Source organism: Microplitis demolitor, chromosome 7 (genome assembly GCF_026212275.2).
Source record: "Microplitis demolitor isolate Queensland-Clemson2020A chromosome 7, iyMicDemo2.1a, whole genome shotgun sequence".
NCBI classification, from domain to species: domain Eukaryota; kingdom Metazoa; phylum Arthropoda; class Insecta; order Hymenoptera; family Braconidae; genus Microplitis; species Microplitis demolitor.
In genome coordinates this window covers 2,449,022-2,465,193 of record NC_068551.1, presented here as the reverse complement: position 1 = coordinate 2,465,193, position 16,172 = coordinate 2,449,022, and the positions used below count along the sequence as shown (strand labels likewise).

General features: G+C 27.2%; 3 protein-coding genes across 8 annotated transcripts in view; 2 read left to right on the top strand and 1 right to left on the bottom strand.

Moving 5' to 3' along the window:
• LOC103571080 (TLD domain-containing protein 2) overlaps nucleotides 1–4,675 on the top strand; it is a 68,940-nt gene extending 64,265 nt beyond the window's left edge. For 4 of the 5 annotated variants that reach the window (XM_014442521.2, XM_014442520.2, XM_014442519.2 and 1 more), the window contains 3 exons: nucleotides 2,094–2,375; nucleotides 2,447–2,616; nucleotides 3,191–4,670. In XM_014442521.2, the coding sequence (XP_014298007.1) occupies nucleotides 2,094–2,375; nucleotides 2,447–2,616; nucleotides 3,191–3,326 (588 nt within the window). In that variant the 3' untranslated portion in view covers nucleotides 3,327–4,670. Of the gene's footprint in view, nucleotides 1–2,093; nucleotides 2,376–2,446; nucleotides 2,617–3,190 lie in introns of all 5 variants that reach the window. The other variant, XM_014442522.2, reaches the window with a different exon arrangement.
• Nucleotides 4,676–5,244: 569 nt separating this feature from the next.
• On the bottom strand, nucleotides 5,245–13,907 carry LOC103571076 (uncharacterized). Of its 2 annotated transcripts, XM_008549073.3 has the most exons (7): nucleotides 13,745–13,907; nucleotides 13,334–13,485; nucleotides 9,590–9,974; nucleotides 9,376–9,508; nucleotides 9,183–9,299; nucleotides 8,529–8,640; nucleotides 5,245–8,461 (listed from the first exon to the last, which is right to left on the bottom strand). In XM_008549073.3, exons 1-7 carry the CDS (start codon nucleotides 13,876–13,878, stop codon nucleotides 8,394–8,396), a joined length of 1,101 nt encoding a protein of 366 aa, XP_008547295.1. In that variant the 5' UTR covers nucleotides 13,879–13,907; the 3' UTR covers nucleotides 5,245–8,393. The 2 variants fall into 2 exon arrangements, with proteins under 2 accessions (XP_008547295.1, XP_008547296.1); XM_008549074.3 differs by lacking the exons at nucleotides 13,334–13,485; nucleotides 13,745–13,907 and adding an exon at nucleotides 10,291–10,473.
• LOC103571077 (N-acetylgalactosaminyltransferase 6) lies at nucleotides 10,513–12,907 on the top strand. Its single transcript, XM_008549075.3, has 2 exons — nucleotides 10,513–10,801; nucleotides 11,243–12,907. Exons 1-2 carry the CDS (start codon nucleotides 10,637–10,639, stop codon nucleotides 12,875–12,877), a joined length of 1,800 nt encoding a protein of 599 aa, XP_008547297.1. The 5' UTR covers nucleotides 10,513–10,636; the 3' UTR covers nucleotides 12,878–12,907.
• Nucleotides 13,908–16,172: the final 2,265 nt, after the last annotated feature.

Sequence of the window (16,172 nt, the reverse complement as noted above, 5' to 3'; positions counted from 1 at the left end):
GGTCAACATAAATATGGATAGTGAGCGAGAACGAGGTCACACAATCGCGAACTTGCCTTGTAGGCGTCGACGACCTCACACAAAAGCTGAACGAAGAATGTGGATGATTGTTTCCATAAAATAAAAAAAAAAAATTTTCAAATTACTCGATATTTAAAACATATGTCATACATATAATTTATCGCGCCAACACATGCGACCAATTGTCGTAGAGTTTAAATATGTTTGAACGTGTAGTCACTTGTTTAATCAATGACGACTTGCATTTCATTAAATTATTTAATAGAGATGTGTACTTACATTAATTAATAATTAGTCATCGTGATATTTTATTTCTGACGCACCTAGTAACAATAATACGAGCAACTATTTGAATACAACCTCATAAATTTACCACTATTTGTTGAGTCTACAAATATGTCAATTTTATTTATCAATTTATTTTCTTCATTTGCGTTTATTATTTCATATTTATTGTAATAATAATTTATATTTTTTTTTATCAAATACGCAAATATCGAATTTGTTATACAATCTCGGTTGTTTACGGAAAAAAATCTATTAATAAATAAATTTATTGAAACGCAGTTTAAATATGAAAATAAAGATTATTATTATTTTTAATATAAGGTATGAATTAGTTACTTAAATATTATTTATTGGATTTCTTAAATCGGAAACTCCCGGCTATTCACCCGACAATCTTTCAAGGCTGAAACAGTTATGGTTCGGTTTGATGTTAAATTGTCCTCATTACTCTAAATAAAAACTATCAACAACTCAACAACGATAAATTGTTTATTTAAATTTGTATAGTTTATTTATTTATAAATGTATATCTATAGGGCGTTTAGTTTCGTAACCGGGTCATAAAAAAATTGAACATTTTTTTGAATTAATTTTTAAATCTAGACAAATTAAATGCTGGTTAATCAGATAAAAATTTTTATTAATTTCAAACATATTTTTGGCGGTAAAATTTTTAATTTAATTTATTTCCAGAAATTTTTTTTATCACAACTGAAATGAAATCTTAAGTCAAAAGCGTTCAGATAAAACTCAAAAATTTGATAGCAATAATAAATGATTTGAAAATTCCATAATTTTAAATTAATTTTTAGTTTTCCCGCAATTTTTTTTTAATTTTAAAATTGTTTCTGTTTGATTTTAAAACTCAACGACTTATATAATAAATATATAAATTAGGGCTGTGCGAATCTTGTTCGAATCGAATCGAGTCGAATAGATTCGATTCGATATTCTTAGTTCAAAGAATTCGAATAGAATCTTCGAACTATTCGAACATCTCGAATAATTCGAATTTTCGAGTATTCGCACCCTCCTAATATAAATTTCAAACATATTTTGGCGGTAAAATTTTTTGTTTAATTTATTTTAAAAATTTTCATCACACGAAATTAAATTCAAAATTTTAAAAATTCATTCACATAAAATTCCATTAATTTGAATAAATTTTAATTTTTCCCGCAATTTTTAAAAAATAAAAAAAATCATTTTTGTTCGACTTCAAAACTCAACGCCTCATAAAATATATCTACATATATCATATTACTCATATTACAAACACGCATTTATAAATCAATAATTTATTATTTTATTGTTATAATTTCCAGCACTGTTCGTAGATTTGCACTTGGATAAAAAAAACCTTAAATAAAATAAAATAAAGAACTAGTTGTTTATATATGTGACCACTTGATATGATCGTAGTAGTGTACATTATATTAGATCTAGGATAGAAATAGAATTAACTGTCTAGATAATGATTAGTATCCCTGAATGATTCCAAGGCCTCTTCCACATGTTGTTTACTCGTAGTCGTAGGTCAGGAGTGAAACGAGTTACCAGACAACTAATTACCACTTATTCAACAATAGTAATAATAATAATAATAATAATAAACAATTAATAAAAAATCTATTACTAATTAAATCTATCTCGTTTCGCGCCTGTCCTTGACTTAGCCATTAATCTTAGATGTACTGATCAATAAAGCTAATAAGGATTATTGATTATTGTTGATACTGATGATGATGTTGTTGATGTTAATTACCAAACATATTTACTTTCAGGTTTTGTCTATGAGCGATGAATTACGAAGAGCTTTGTACGCCAACAGTGCCATATCTCTTGACGTAGATGTTATTGTCCCTGATCTGGTTGGCACCACGGAAATATTGAGCGATGATCACAGAGAACATTTGTGTCGTCATTTGCCAGCACGTGCTGAGGGATATCTTTGGACACTGGTATTCAGTACGAGTCAACATGGATTCAGTTTGAATAGCATGTACAGAAAAATGGCTAAAGTTGAAAGCCCTATTCTTCTAGTCATTGAAGATACTGAGGGAAATGTAAGTTTTACTATTCATTATTCATTATTTATTATTCTTGTTTTTTAATTTTATTTATTATTGTGCTAAAGGTATTTGGAGCCCTCACGTCATGTTCACTTCATGTCAGTGATCATTTTTACGGAACTGGAGAATCTTTACTATTCAGGTTTACTCCAAGGTTCCAGGCATTTAATTGGACTGGTGATAATCTTTATTTCATTAAAGGAAATAATGAAAGTTTAGCTATTGGTGCTGGAGAGTAAGTATAATATTTTATTATTATTATTATTTTTTATAGAAATTTTCAAATTGACATCCGAAAGTTACCAAAAAAAAACAAAAACGAGATTCTGATGAAACTAACAGAGATACGACAAAAATGTATATAAACAATTATGTAGATAATCAAATTCTCTACAAAAAAGGTCTCATTAAATTTTTACATACACCTAATTATTTCAGCGTAATTTAAACTTGAAGGAAATTAGTAATACTTTTTATTTAATTACTCTAACTTATTTTCTATGTAATTCAAAAACTATCAGAGATACGTTAATGAGTCACAGGACCTTTTTTGTAGCAAATTAAATTTCCTACAACTTTTGTTCGAAACATTTTTTTCTACCGTTTGTAGTTTCGCCATAAATTGAATTTTAAACAAAATTAACACCACAGTTTACTTCATAAAATATGAATTTAGTTCTGTGCCCAGAATTTAAATTAAAAAAAAAAAAAAAATTAAATATTCTCATGACAAGTTCAAAATTACAAAATTATTTTAATCAAAAAGTTAAAATTTATCATCGGTAATTAAAAGTTATGTAATTTTTCAGCGGTAAATTTGGTCTGTGGTTAGACGGAGATTTATATCAAGGCAGAACACAATCATGCAGTACATACGGTAATGAACCACTTGCCCCACACGAAGACTTTGTCGTGAAAACACTAGAATGCTGGGCATTCATATAGGATTCAATAACCGGCTCCGTGTCAACATTCTTGCCGCAGCCGAACTTAACTTGAGCTCGTGATTTCTGGTGGACATTAAGAAAAAAAAAAAAAAAATGAAATTTAAAACAATCCCAGTGTCAGGAGAGATCAGACTAATTTTTTCGTATCACTGATTATTAATAGTCTCCATAACATATAATTTGATGTTAAATAAAATAAATGGAGACTTATAATTACTGATGATCATACACTAAAATAATAATCGTTGCGTTAACGCTTTGACGTAATAACGGCTAGTGTCAAGGCAGCTAGAGATTTGTTAACCCACGAAAGATAATAATATAAAGAGATATATAGTTTTCAAGATTTAACAGTTTTAATAATAATCATTATAATAATAATAATAATAATAATAATAATATTAATATTAATAATAACGAGAGTATTTACGGTGAAGGATTACGGAGAGAGAAAATACAATGACAGTTGAATTTATAAATTATCGACAAGCCGGCCGTTTTTATTCAACTTTTATTTTATTATTATTATTATTTTTAATTTCATATTATTTATTTACATATATTTTTAAACGTAAGTTAAATTTATAATTAATCATTTTTTTTGTTTTAAAAAAATTTTAAAAACCGGTTTTAATTTTTGTGAATTGTAAAATAGGCCAATGAGATTATTGCGATGAGTGTTAATGTAAATGATATAATGATAATAATTAAAAAATATATATATTTATATACATATAAATTATAACGTGTAAGCGGTCCGAATTCGGACGCAATTAGCTGGAGATCTAGGTGGCATTTAACGATGCTTGTACCTCAATAATTGAATTAAGATGCCACTGATACGCTAAATTATACGTTTGTTGTGTAGATACTGTAGATAGTTAATGTAAATATACATATACATATATATATAAATATAATTAAAATTAAAAATGATACAGTGATGCTGAAAAAAATTTTCAGATTAATTAATTGAGTGACGTATGATACGTTACGAATATTAATATTGATATAAATATAAATATAAACACTATGTAAACAATATGAATATTAATATACTTATTAAGCGTAGTCTTGATGAACTTTAAAGTTCGTCTGGACATTAGGATCTGAACTAGCCGTAGATATTTCCTGTATGAATCGTACTGATTAATCAAAGAGAATAATTGTCAACAAATACTTGTCATCATTCAAATTAATTGTTTTAAAAAATTATAAATTAATTCATTGATTAATTAATTGAGTATATTATTTACTGATAAAAAAATTAATAACAATCATCAAAAGCTAAATGTATTTCGACGGCGCATTGAATACATCAATCACACAACGAAATTATAAATAAATATATAAATATAAATATATATATTTATTTACATGCCTCAGTATTTAAAAAATATATATACATGTATACAAAAAAAAAGAATTTCTTGGCGCAATAATTTTGCACTGCAAATTAAAAAAAAAAATTTTGTAGGAATAGAGAAATTTTTGGCGCGAAAATTTGTTTTTGTTTTAAAAAATTTTTTCTTGCCCCAAGAAAATTTTTGTGTTCAATTTAAAATGCAAAAAATTTCTTGGGATAAGTAAAAATATATATGTATATATATTTTAAATGAGGTATTGAAATAATCATTTCATGTACATTTAAATTATAATTTAAAATTTAAAAATTTAAATTTCATCTCATGCAGATTTACTCCTAATTTTGGAGACACTATATCAGTCCATCGTCATAACACTTGCTTCATTAATATATCAATTATATATTAATATAATAATAATAATAATAATAATAATAATAATAATAATAATAATAATAATAATAATAATAATAATAATAATAATAATAATAATAATAATAATAATAATAATAATAATAATAATAATAATAACAATAATGATAATGATAATGATAATAATTACTAATTATAATTATTGTTAAAAAAAAAAAAACTGTCACTTGTTCGGCTAAAAAAGACTTGTATGGAAGATTTTTATTGATGAATTTGGAAAAAAAAAAAATAAATAAACTGGAAAATTAATGTAATAGTATCTAGATACAATTGTAATTATGTAGTTTAATTGTTTAAATTAATAATTTAGATTATATGCATATCAGCGTTAATTAATTCCGCATATTAAAAGGAATTTTTATAACAAAATATCAAAGGCTTTATTTTATTTATTTGTTTTTATTTTTATTTACAGAGTACGAGATCTTCGATATGAATTAAAATTTTTTCCTCAATAAAAACAATTAATTTTTTATTTAAAATGAATTATTTTGGGTAATTTGAAGACATATCGCAGTCCGGTGTATCTAGATACTGAATTTTTATTGCGATTTATCGAATTAAATATCAAACAAGACAAATACTAATAAATATAATATATAAAAAATATACTATCAAGTTTTTTCGTAGCTGTCAGCTTAATTAGTATAGGTTTTGATGAATATATTAATTATTTAACACAAAGAGTTGCAAGTTACGGTTGTCTAGACTTAAAAATAAAATATAAATAATTAACAAAGAAAAAAAAATTAGTATGTAGGCTCTTGTGATACTAATTAACAAACTAAATAACAACAAATAAATAAAAATTGCTCTGGTTTTTTAAAAAAAAAAATTTCATGATTTGGTCTTCGATGAAATTCTAAATTTTGAGAGAAAGCTTTTACGCTAATGTACCTACTATTAATTACACTACAATTAAACATTTGATAGATCAAAAATTATTTGAAATCAATTATAAATAATTGTAATAATTATAATAATAATAATAATAATTAAAATTTGCAAGCCTATAAACATTGTAATGACAACACAAAAATGTGCTACTGCCTCTACACTAGTAGACGTAGATTGTTACTTAAATGATGCATTAAAAATAATCAGGTGTTCTAATTAGCGTAATAATAATAATAATGATGCGTGGAATAATGTTCGATCAATTGGTTAAATATTAAATCAAGACTTGTGACTCAGGAAGAAAGTCATTCTGATAACTAGACCGTCTGCTCGTTGATTACGGTGGGACTTATAAACAAATTAACTAATTAATTAACATATAAATAATGGTAATTATAACTATCATGTAGAAATGTATAAGTAACAGTAACGATTGTAATTGGTAGTTACTTTGCCGGTCATAATATCCGATACTGTAAAATACCAGACAATAAAATCGATCAATTTGATCCCAGAAAATTTCACAAACAAAAATCCTGATAATGCAGGAGAAATTCTGATAAATCGTCAGAAATTGTCACAGAATTTTTTAGGAAATCCAAAAAAAATCCTAATAGAGCAGATTTTCCTTCCGGATTTGTCGAGGATTATAAGGGAAGGATATTATGACCGCGCACCAGTTACTTGTTATGTAAAAAAAAAAAAAAAAAAAAAAAAAAAAACAAAGAAAATATTCGGCAGTTAATCCCGCGAAAGCACCAGCAACTGCTTTAAAATAATCTTCACTGATAATAAATAAACATATAAACATATACATCAGTTAAGATTTTTCGTACATTGTCAATTAGATTCAGACTGATAGCAGGGATTGAACATACACTTTACTGTATGTTTGTCTGGTAAATATTATTACAAGCTAGACGTGTCGTCATATATTATTTAACTTAATTGTTTTATTGTCGTAATCGTGATCGTGCTCGTGATTGTGATTGTTTACAAAAAAAAATAAATTAGTATTTAAAAAGCTTTTAGTAAATCTGGTCTACCTGAGCTTTACATCACGAGAGAACAGTTAAATAAATATATAAAATAGATATTAAAAAGTAGATTGACAGAATCTATATAAAATTATCGCTTAATCGAGTCTTCCTCGGGTGAAAATATTCATTTTTTTTTTACACAAAAAAAAAAAGAATTTCTTGGCGCCAAAAAAAAATTTTTTGAATCAAGAAATTTTTTTTTTTCTGTGTATTTTTCAAAAAAATTGATCGTTGAAAAAAAAACTGCTTCTTAAAATAAAAACGATCAATTTTTACCACCCGCTTTTTGTCATATTTATTATTATATAATTTATTATAAAACTTGAAGCCAGAAACTAGAAAAAAAGGTCAGTTTAATCACGAACACGTGAGTAAAAAAATATACTAAATAAATATCTCTGGACCAATAAATTTTACACTTCTATAAATAATTATACGTTCTTCTTATTAACAAAGTAAAAAAAAAATTATTTAAAAATTAATATCTGGACTCGAATGCACTGATTTGATAGAAATGTCTGTCTAGTCTATCTTACAATTAACAAAATATTAATTAATACAATGATGATAATAAATAACAAATTAATTAACCAACTAATAAACTAATCAATTAAATAAAAAATCAGCATGAGCTAACGATCGGCTATTTATTAAATTAATAATAATAATAAAAGCAAGTGATGTTGTTGTGATTCAAGGCGTCTAAAATCCATTGATGGTAGAAATAATAATAAAAATTTATATTTTAAAAAACTAAGTGATGACAAAAAAAATTTTTCAATGGCTAGAGCAGCCGTTGTATGATCAGTCAATATGTCTTTAGAGAAGTTTATTGAATTCTGTACGAATATGAAAAAAGAAAAAAAAATATTAATAATAATTATAATAACAAATTAATGTCTTTTATTGAGCATTAAAAAATAGCTCTTTGTTGTATGAACGTTGATCAGTATGCTCTCCCTTTACCAGACTTTTAAAATAAAGTATATAAAAAAAAAAAAAACGATACATTTTCTTTTAGAAAATGTGTGTACGTACAGAATTGTGTATTTATGTAGACCAGTATATGTAAATACTCATGTTGCTCGGCCTTGCACACATTGCGAGCAATACACACATTCACATATACAAGACACGCGTATATATAAATATATACATATATATATATAAATGAACAAAAAATATATATATTGAAAATAAAATGCCAACCATGTGTTGTAAAGATATCAAACTGTTTACTTTTCTTTACCTACTGTACTATTATTATATACTATATGATGTCAATTAGCATTTAATTGAGCTTGAGCATTTGATTTGTATTTATATTTACATTTACAGACGACTGTAATGTGACTCGTGGATTATCATATCTCTGGTTACTTCATTGACAGATCGACAGCCTGTGTAAATATTTAGTTTATGTAAATATTTTTTTTTTTAGTTCGTAAATATTTTGATTTAACTTGCCGGCTAATGCTAGAGTCTGTCTTATATCTTCTTTTATTAGTTTCAGAACTTCTATCGCTCCTTTTTCGCCACCGTGTGTTAGTCCCCAGAGCATTGGTCTTCCGAAAAATACCTTCAATAAATATAATCGTGTTACTAATTCCCCAAGGTCATATTTTTATCCAGGATTTTCTAAAGTTTAAGGGCTGTATGATTTTTTGTTGCTAATTGTTTAGTAAATTGAAAAAAATTTTGAAAACCTAAAGGGCGCATGATTTGAATTGTATGCTCTTTTGGCACGCGTAAAAATATCCAATTCGAAATACGGCGAAAAGACTAAATTTTGCTGAAATCAAACCGCGACCATAGAATTTTCTTCAATGAAACCGAAAGTTGGTCAATAAATTGAGCCGCCATATTTTCGGTTTTTTTCCGACTTAATTATCGACTATTTTACAGCCCAGTGTTCACTATCTGGGCTTTTTGTTAGAAGAAAAAAAATTTTACTATCATTTTAACTTTAAATTTTTGTACCCGGGGGTTTTCAAAAATTTTTTTTCAATTTTGAACTTCAGTCTCCCAAACCTTTTGTAATAAAAAAAAAATTTATACTCTCTTATGAAATCAGTAACGGGATTGATATATATTATTATACATTTATATATTTATACTGACCATTTTAGCACCTAGAGCTAAAGCTTTGAAGACATCAGTTCCTTGTCTGATCCCACCATCTAAATAAACATCAATTGTATCACCAACAGCTTTGACAATTTCAGGCAGCGCTTCAATCTGAAGAAATTTTAAAAACTTATTACCAATAAATTAATTTAAATAATAAATAAATAAATAATTGCAGCTTCCAAACCGATGCGGCGACTTCGTCAAGTTGCCTGGCACCATGATTTGAAACAATGATCCCTTGGACTCCTTTTTCCCGAGCCACTACTGCGTCATCAGCTCTCAAGATTCCTTTTAAAATAATCGGTAAGTTGGTGACACTAAAAAACAAAAAAAAAATTCTAATATATCGATATCAGCTATATCTGATTAAAAACTGACAGACGATTAAAAGAAAAAACCTTTTGAGCCAGTCGACATCATTCCAAGACAGTGAATCGTCAAATAAATTGACGACGTATTCATTTAAACCAGACCCTGAGTCAGTGTAATTTATTTTATCCGACAAATGACCATCGAAATTAGCTAGTTTCAAATGTTTTGGTAATGTAAATTTGTTTTTTACGTCACGACGCCTGGTACCAAAGAACGGAGTATCAACAGTAAGAACAATAGCCTTGTAACCGGCTTTTTCAGCCCGTCTTATCAGATTTATCGTTACTTGGCGGTCGCAGTATATGTACAATTGAAACCATTTAATTGCCTTTGGTGCAGCTTTGTTTATTTCTTCAATACTGCTAGTTGATATTGTTGACTGTATAAAAATTGTTTTCATATATTCAGCAGCTAAAAAAAATTATAATAATAATTATTCAAATTTCAAATTTAAATAAAAATAAAAATTTCAAATTTAAATAAAAATAAAAATTTCAAATTTTAATTTTATTTATTGTGATGCTAAAAGTAGCAGACATTAAAAAATTTTATCATTTTCTATAAACAAAAGAAATATTGACAGGCGCGAATTTTAAAAAATACATAAAAAGAATTTTTTAAAATTTTATTGTGTATTTTTATTTTTTTCTAATAATTAACTTTGTAATTAAAAATTTAAAAATTGACAGCTGTCAGTATTACAAGTTATTAAAAATGATTTATTTACATTTGAAATAATCGAAATTTAAATAAATCGATCTATCGAAAAATAAAATCTCCAGTATCTCTCCAGAACATTTCAACACTTCGATATTTAAACTCGATAGAGTAATATATCGAGAGTTCAGAGTGAGAGTTTGTAAGATAAACACGCGAGTGAGATCAAAAAATACCATTGGAATGTCTTGCTTTAATTAATTAATTAATATATAGATATATATATATATTTAGTGTACATAAATTAAATTAAATAGCAACAAAAATAGATGTGGTGATAAAATAATTTAAATAATTTATTTATTTATTTATTATTGTAAATATTTATAAAAATAAGTCATGATAAAATTGAGATAATGAAGCGTAATGTAATTAGCTTAATTAAATTTTTATTTGTTGCCACGTTTGCCGTATTACTGACAATTGTCGTGTTCCGTTATGTACGTGGACCCCGAATTTCACTCACTGGATCTCCACATTCCCTAAATTTATTTGACGGAGACAAAGCATCAAATCCTAATGTAAGTAATTAATTAATTAATTATGACCATGAAGTTAACCGACAATTTAAAAATTTATTAATGTCAATTTAACTGACAAGTGGGAATTTTTTTAATTTTTAAATAAAATTTAAGCAGAGTAAAAAATTTAAAAATGCGCATTTCGATAATTGAAAAATTTTTACGCGCATTTTTTTAAATTTAATTATTTATTTAAAATGTAAAAATTTTCTCTGCTGCTTCACTCGTAAAAATTTTGATTTTTTTTTTTTTTAAATCAATTACCAAAAAATTTGCAGCTGCAATTTTTTATAATTTATTTAAAAAAAAAATGAAAAAGTTAGACGCCGGTTAACTTCAGTATCATAATTATTTTAAATTTATTCAAAAAAAAAAAAAAAGTTGTATATTTATTTAAGATATGCGGAGTTACCATTATGATTATTATTATTTATTCTTCAGGGTCAACTGGAAGAGAAAATTGATTGGCATGACTACAAAAAAATTAAAGAGGATTCTGAGAGAGTGGGGATCGGCGAGCAGGGAAAGCCAGCAATTTTATCACCAACAAAACGGCTAATAGAAGAAAAATTATATAAAGTAAATGGTTTCAATGCTGCGCTGAGCGACGATATTTCTCTGAATCGTTCTGTTCCCGACATACGTCACCCCGATTGTAAAAAGAAGAAATATTTAAAGAAATTAAACTCAGTATCTGTGATAGTATCATTCCACAATGAACACTTTACAACATTACTGCGTACATGTTGGAGTGTCATCAACAGATCACCAGCAGAATTGCTTGAAGAGATAATTCTGGTTGATGATGCAAGTACAAAAGTTGAGCTAAAAGACAAACTCGATAATTATATAGCTAATAATCTTCCAAAGGTTTCGGTGATAAGGCTGCCGCAGAGATCCGGTCTGATACGAGGTAGACTAGCCGGTGCTAAGAAAGCGCGGGCTAAAATTTTAGTTTTTCTCGACTCACATACAGAGGCTAATGTTAACTGGCTCCCGCCACTCATAGAACCCATCACCAAGGACTATAAGACATGCGTGTGTCCATTTATAGACGTAATTGCATTCGATACCTTCGAATACCGGGCGCAAGATGAGGGCGCACGTGGTGCATTTGACTGGGAGCTCTACTACAAGAGGCTGCCGTTGCTGCCAGAAAATTTGGCAAATCCTTCGGAGCCTTTCAAGAGCCCGGTGATGGCTGGCGGACTGTTTGCCATCAGCGCCCAATTCTTCTGGGAACTCGGCGGGTACGACCCGGGTCTTGACATCTGGGGTGGCGAGCAGTACGAGCTGTCTTTCAAAATATGGCAGTGCGGTGGGCAAATGTTTGACGCGCCTTGTTCTAGAGTCGCTCATATTTACAGAAAGTTCGCGCCCTTTCCTAATCCAGGACGCGGTGACTTTCTGGGAAAAAATTACAAACGAGTGGCGCAGGTTTGGATGGACGAGTACGCGGAGTATATTTACAAACGACGTCCTCATTTGAGGAACCTCGACCCTGGTGATTTGACAGTACAAAAAGCTTTGAGGGATAAGCTTAAGTGTAAACCCTTCAAGTGGTTTATGGAGAATATTGCTTTTGATCTAGTAGATACATATCCGCCGATAGAACCTGAAGACTTTGCGCTTGGAGAGATAAGAAACATGGGAGTGCCGGAGCTCTGCTTGGACGCCAAGCGCAAGGCCAAGAATGAAGCCGTCGTCGTTGATCTCTGCGTCAAGGACAATGTGAAGGTCGCCAATGGAGAGCAGGAGTTCAGGTTGACTTGGAGAAAAGACATACGTCCGAAGACCAGGACCGATTGCTTGGATGTTTCTAGTGGAATTCCTCGAGCTCCGGTTACTCTGTACCCCTGTCATGGGCAACAGGGTAATCAGCGCTGGCGTTACAACGTCGAGAAGCAGTGGCTGATGCACGGACTGGGTGACAGGTGTCTTGACACCGATCCTGCTAGTAAAAAAGTATTTGTATCAGCCTGCGATGCTTCGTCGTCTACCCAGAAGTGGAGGATCCAAGAGGTCAACATGATGGCTCTCAATAACTGGGACAACGTCGGTCCAAAAATAAAATAATTTTTTTATCATTCACTTTCACTACATTCCAATTACTTTATTATTCTTATTATTATTTTTTTTTTTTTTTTTTTAATTAAAAAATGAACGAATCAACAAGTCATCAGTTTTGACTAGTCATTGGCTATTATTTGTTATAAATAATTTAATTAAATTCAAAAAAAGTACCAATTAAATCATTACTATTAATTTTTGAAAATTAATGTAAATATATATTGAATGTTGTGCCTTGAATTTTGCCATGGTTTATATTTTATCTAGCAAACAATTACTATCATTATTATTATAATTATCAATTGCTCAAATTATTTTATTTTAATAATTAATGTCACAAATGATAAACTGTATTAATTAATCAATATTATTAATTAGTAAGAGTATATTTTTTGTATGATCAATACTTGGATATAAAGTATTTAATCAATCAACTTATCGGTTAATTAATTTATTACTTACCTTTAGCATTCGCACACTCGCCGTCTGGATGAGCCATCCGTTGCATTGCAGTAGGCGCTATTCCTAAAGGCATGGCAATTTTTTCACCGAGTACCCATGTACTTATATCACATTTTGATACATCTGTCAGTACTCGTGGTCTTATTCGGTACCTAATTAATTTATTTATGAATTAGCAATTAATAATAATAATTGCAACTTAAATTAGCGGCCTAATAATTTTCGATTTTTTAAAAACTGATAAATTGTTAAAAAAAAATTATTTTAAAAAATTGCACTTGAAGTTTTTTTAATTTTCTACATGTTCATATTTTTAATTTTTTTTTTTTTGTAATTGATTTGTTGAAAAAAAAATCAGAAAAATTTTAATTGACCAGGATCATGTAACATAACAATAACAATGCAACAAACTTTTTAAACGCATCTCTATTCCACTTCAAAGTAAATTCATCTCCTGCACCACTTGTGTAATAATCTTTCACTGACTGGGCCAAAATATTAGCTGCTGATTTTTCGTAATCATCAATACTAACAAATTCACTCATTTTAAATAATTGATTAATTTAATTTAAGATATAACTTTAATTGCAAGTTTACGCTCTGATTTAAATCATAAAGCGCAATTATAAACTATCAGTTGTTTGATAACCCACAGTAAGTGCTGATAATTTTTTTTTTTTTTTTTTTTTTTTTTTTTTTTTTAAATAATAAGCTATTGAGTATTGAGTAGACAGTAACATACAATTGAACTTTAAATTATAAGCTGAGATAATCCTACATTTTATTACATTTTTTCAAAAAATACACAAACGTTTCGTTTCGTTTATTTATTTTTTTTGGTGACCTTCAATTTAAAAATTTAAAAAATTAAGAGCCTGCGGTAGGTTCAAAAAATTTTGATCTGTTTAAATTAAATTCAAAAATTTTATAGGAACTGTCAGTTGGAAAAAAAATCGAGCGAAATAAATGCTATGGTCAAAAATTTAAGATTAATTATTTTATGGTAATTATTTTTACTCATTACGCAGTCATAGGAATAATTATTAATTTATATTTACTGGATAATTTGAATATTAAAACCACTTATCACTGTACTGATTATTCAAATTTTTATAAGAGTACCCGGTAAAAAAATATCAGATATGATCATATAGAAATTTAAATATGATATGAAAAGCAGAAGACATTTGATAATTTTATTACTTCTAGACAAATAACTTGTGAGTTAAAAGAAAGTGTTTTAAATTCTTGACATGAATTTAAAAAAATTTTCATGATACTGAAGTTAGCTGACGTCTGATAATTTTTGAATTTTTTTAAAAATGATAAATTAAAAAAAAAATTCACCCATAACTTTTTTAATTTTCTACATGTGCATTTCTTTAATAGTCGGCTAAGTTCAGGACCATAAAGTTTATGAGTGTGAATGTAGCAGATATGAGACAATTCATAAATTTAAAATAAAGTAATTAATTAATTAATTAAAATAATAAAATTTAAAAAAGCGCGCGTACTGATTTTTAAATTGTCTAAATACTAATTTCTTAATTTTTACATACAGTTCATTTATTTATTCAAAAATTTAAAAAACTTCCAGCTGTCAGCCATATTCACACTCATAAATTTTATTCATTTAAAATAAATTTTTTTTAACGTCAACTACTTCAAGTATTATATTTAAATAAATATGAACATTTATAAAAATAAATGCTCACATGTATACATATTATCAAATCTGATATCATATTTTCCACAAATAAATAAAAATAGATAAAAAAAATTCCATTTATTTTTATTTTCTCAGCTGATTGGTCGATGCAGGACACGGATAATTAACTCCTTGGTATTTATTCAATTGTTTATTTAAATCCTCATTGTTAATTGTCATTTATATTTAAAATAGAAAATAACAAACTGCAAAAGCCAGTTTTTTTTTTTTTTATTATTAATTTTATCTTTTTTTTTTGTTTTTTTTTTTTTTTTTTTTATTCTTTTACAATAATAAATACTGGCTATTTACTTTAAATTTTATTCTCTACTGCAGTCGTTAATCTCTATAATTTTTTTTATTACAGTTAAATTAAATTAACAGTTAATCTTAATTAAAGATATAGATTATTAATTAAAATAATAATAATAAAGCATTTGAGTGATAGGCAAAGTTACAATAATTTTACTCACGGCACCGTTCAGTTCAATATTTTTTAATGAAATATTTAACGACGCTCCAGGATTATGATTAATTAATAATTAATTAAATATAGTACAACAAAAAGTACATGCCGGTTGTTGACGGCAAGATTTTGCATAACAAAGTGCCTGGCAACAAAAAAGAAAAAACTATTAATTAATAATTAAATAAAATTGTATTAATTTATTAGTAATGACAATAATCATAGCATTTACTGCTGCGTATCTTATTATTCAGTATTTAGTTATGCAATTTATGTACAAATTGATTTCCTACAATTCGCTTTCATATTTTTTGTTATTTATTCATCATCATCAGTATTATTAATTAGTTATAATTATTTATAGTTTTTTTTTTTTAATTTTTATTTTCGTCGTCACTCAAACTTAGTATTTAAATAATTTGCCTTTACAAGCACAGCATAAATAATTACAAATATTTTAATTTATAAATTATTTAATTCATTTGTTATTGTTATTGTTATTTTTTTTTATTTTATTGTTTTAATAAATCTGTCATTAATCCGCTACAAATACGGATTCGCTTCGACAATAAAATGTATTTTATAATAATAATTAATAATAATAATAAACTTTACGTCACAAAATTCCATCTATAAACTATGGATTAATTTAAAAAATTCTAAGT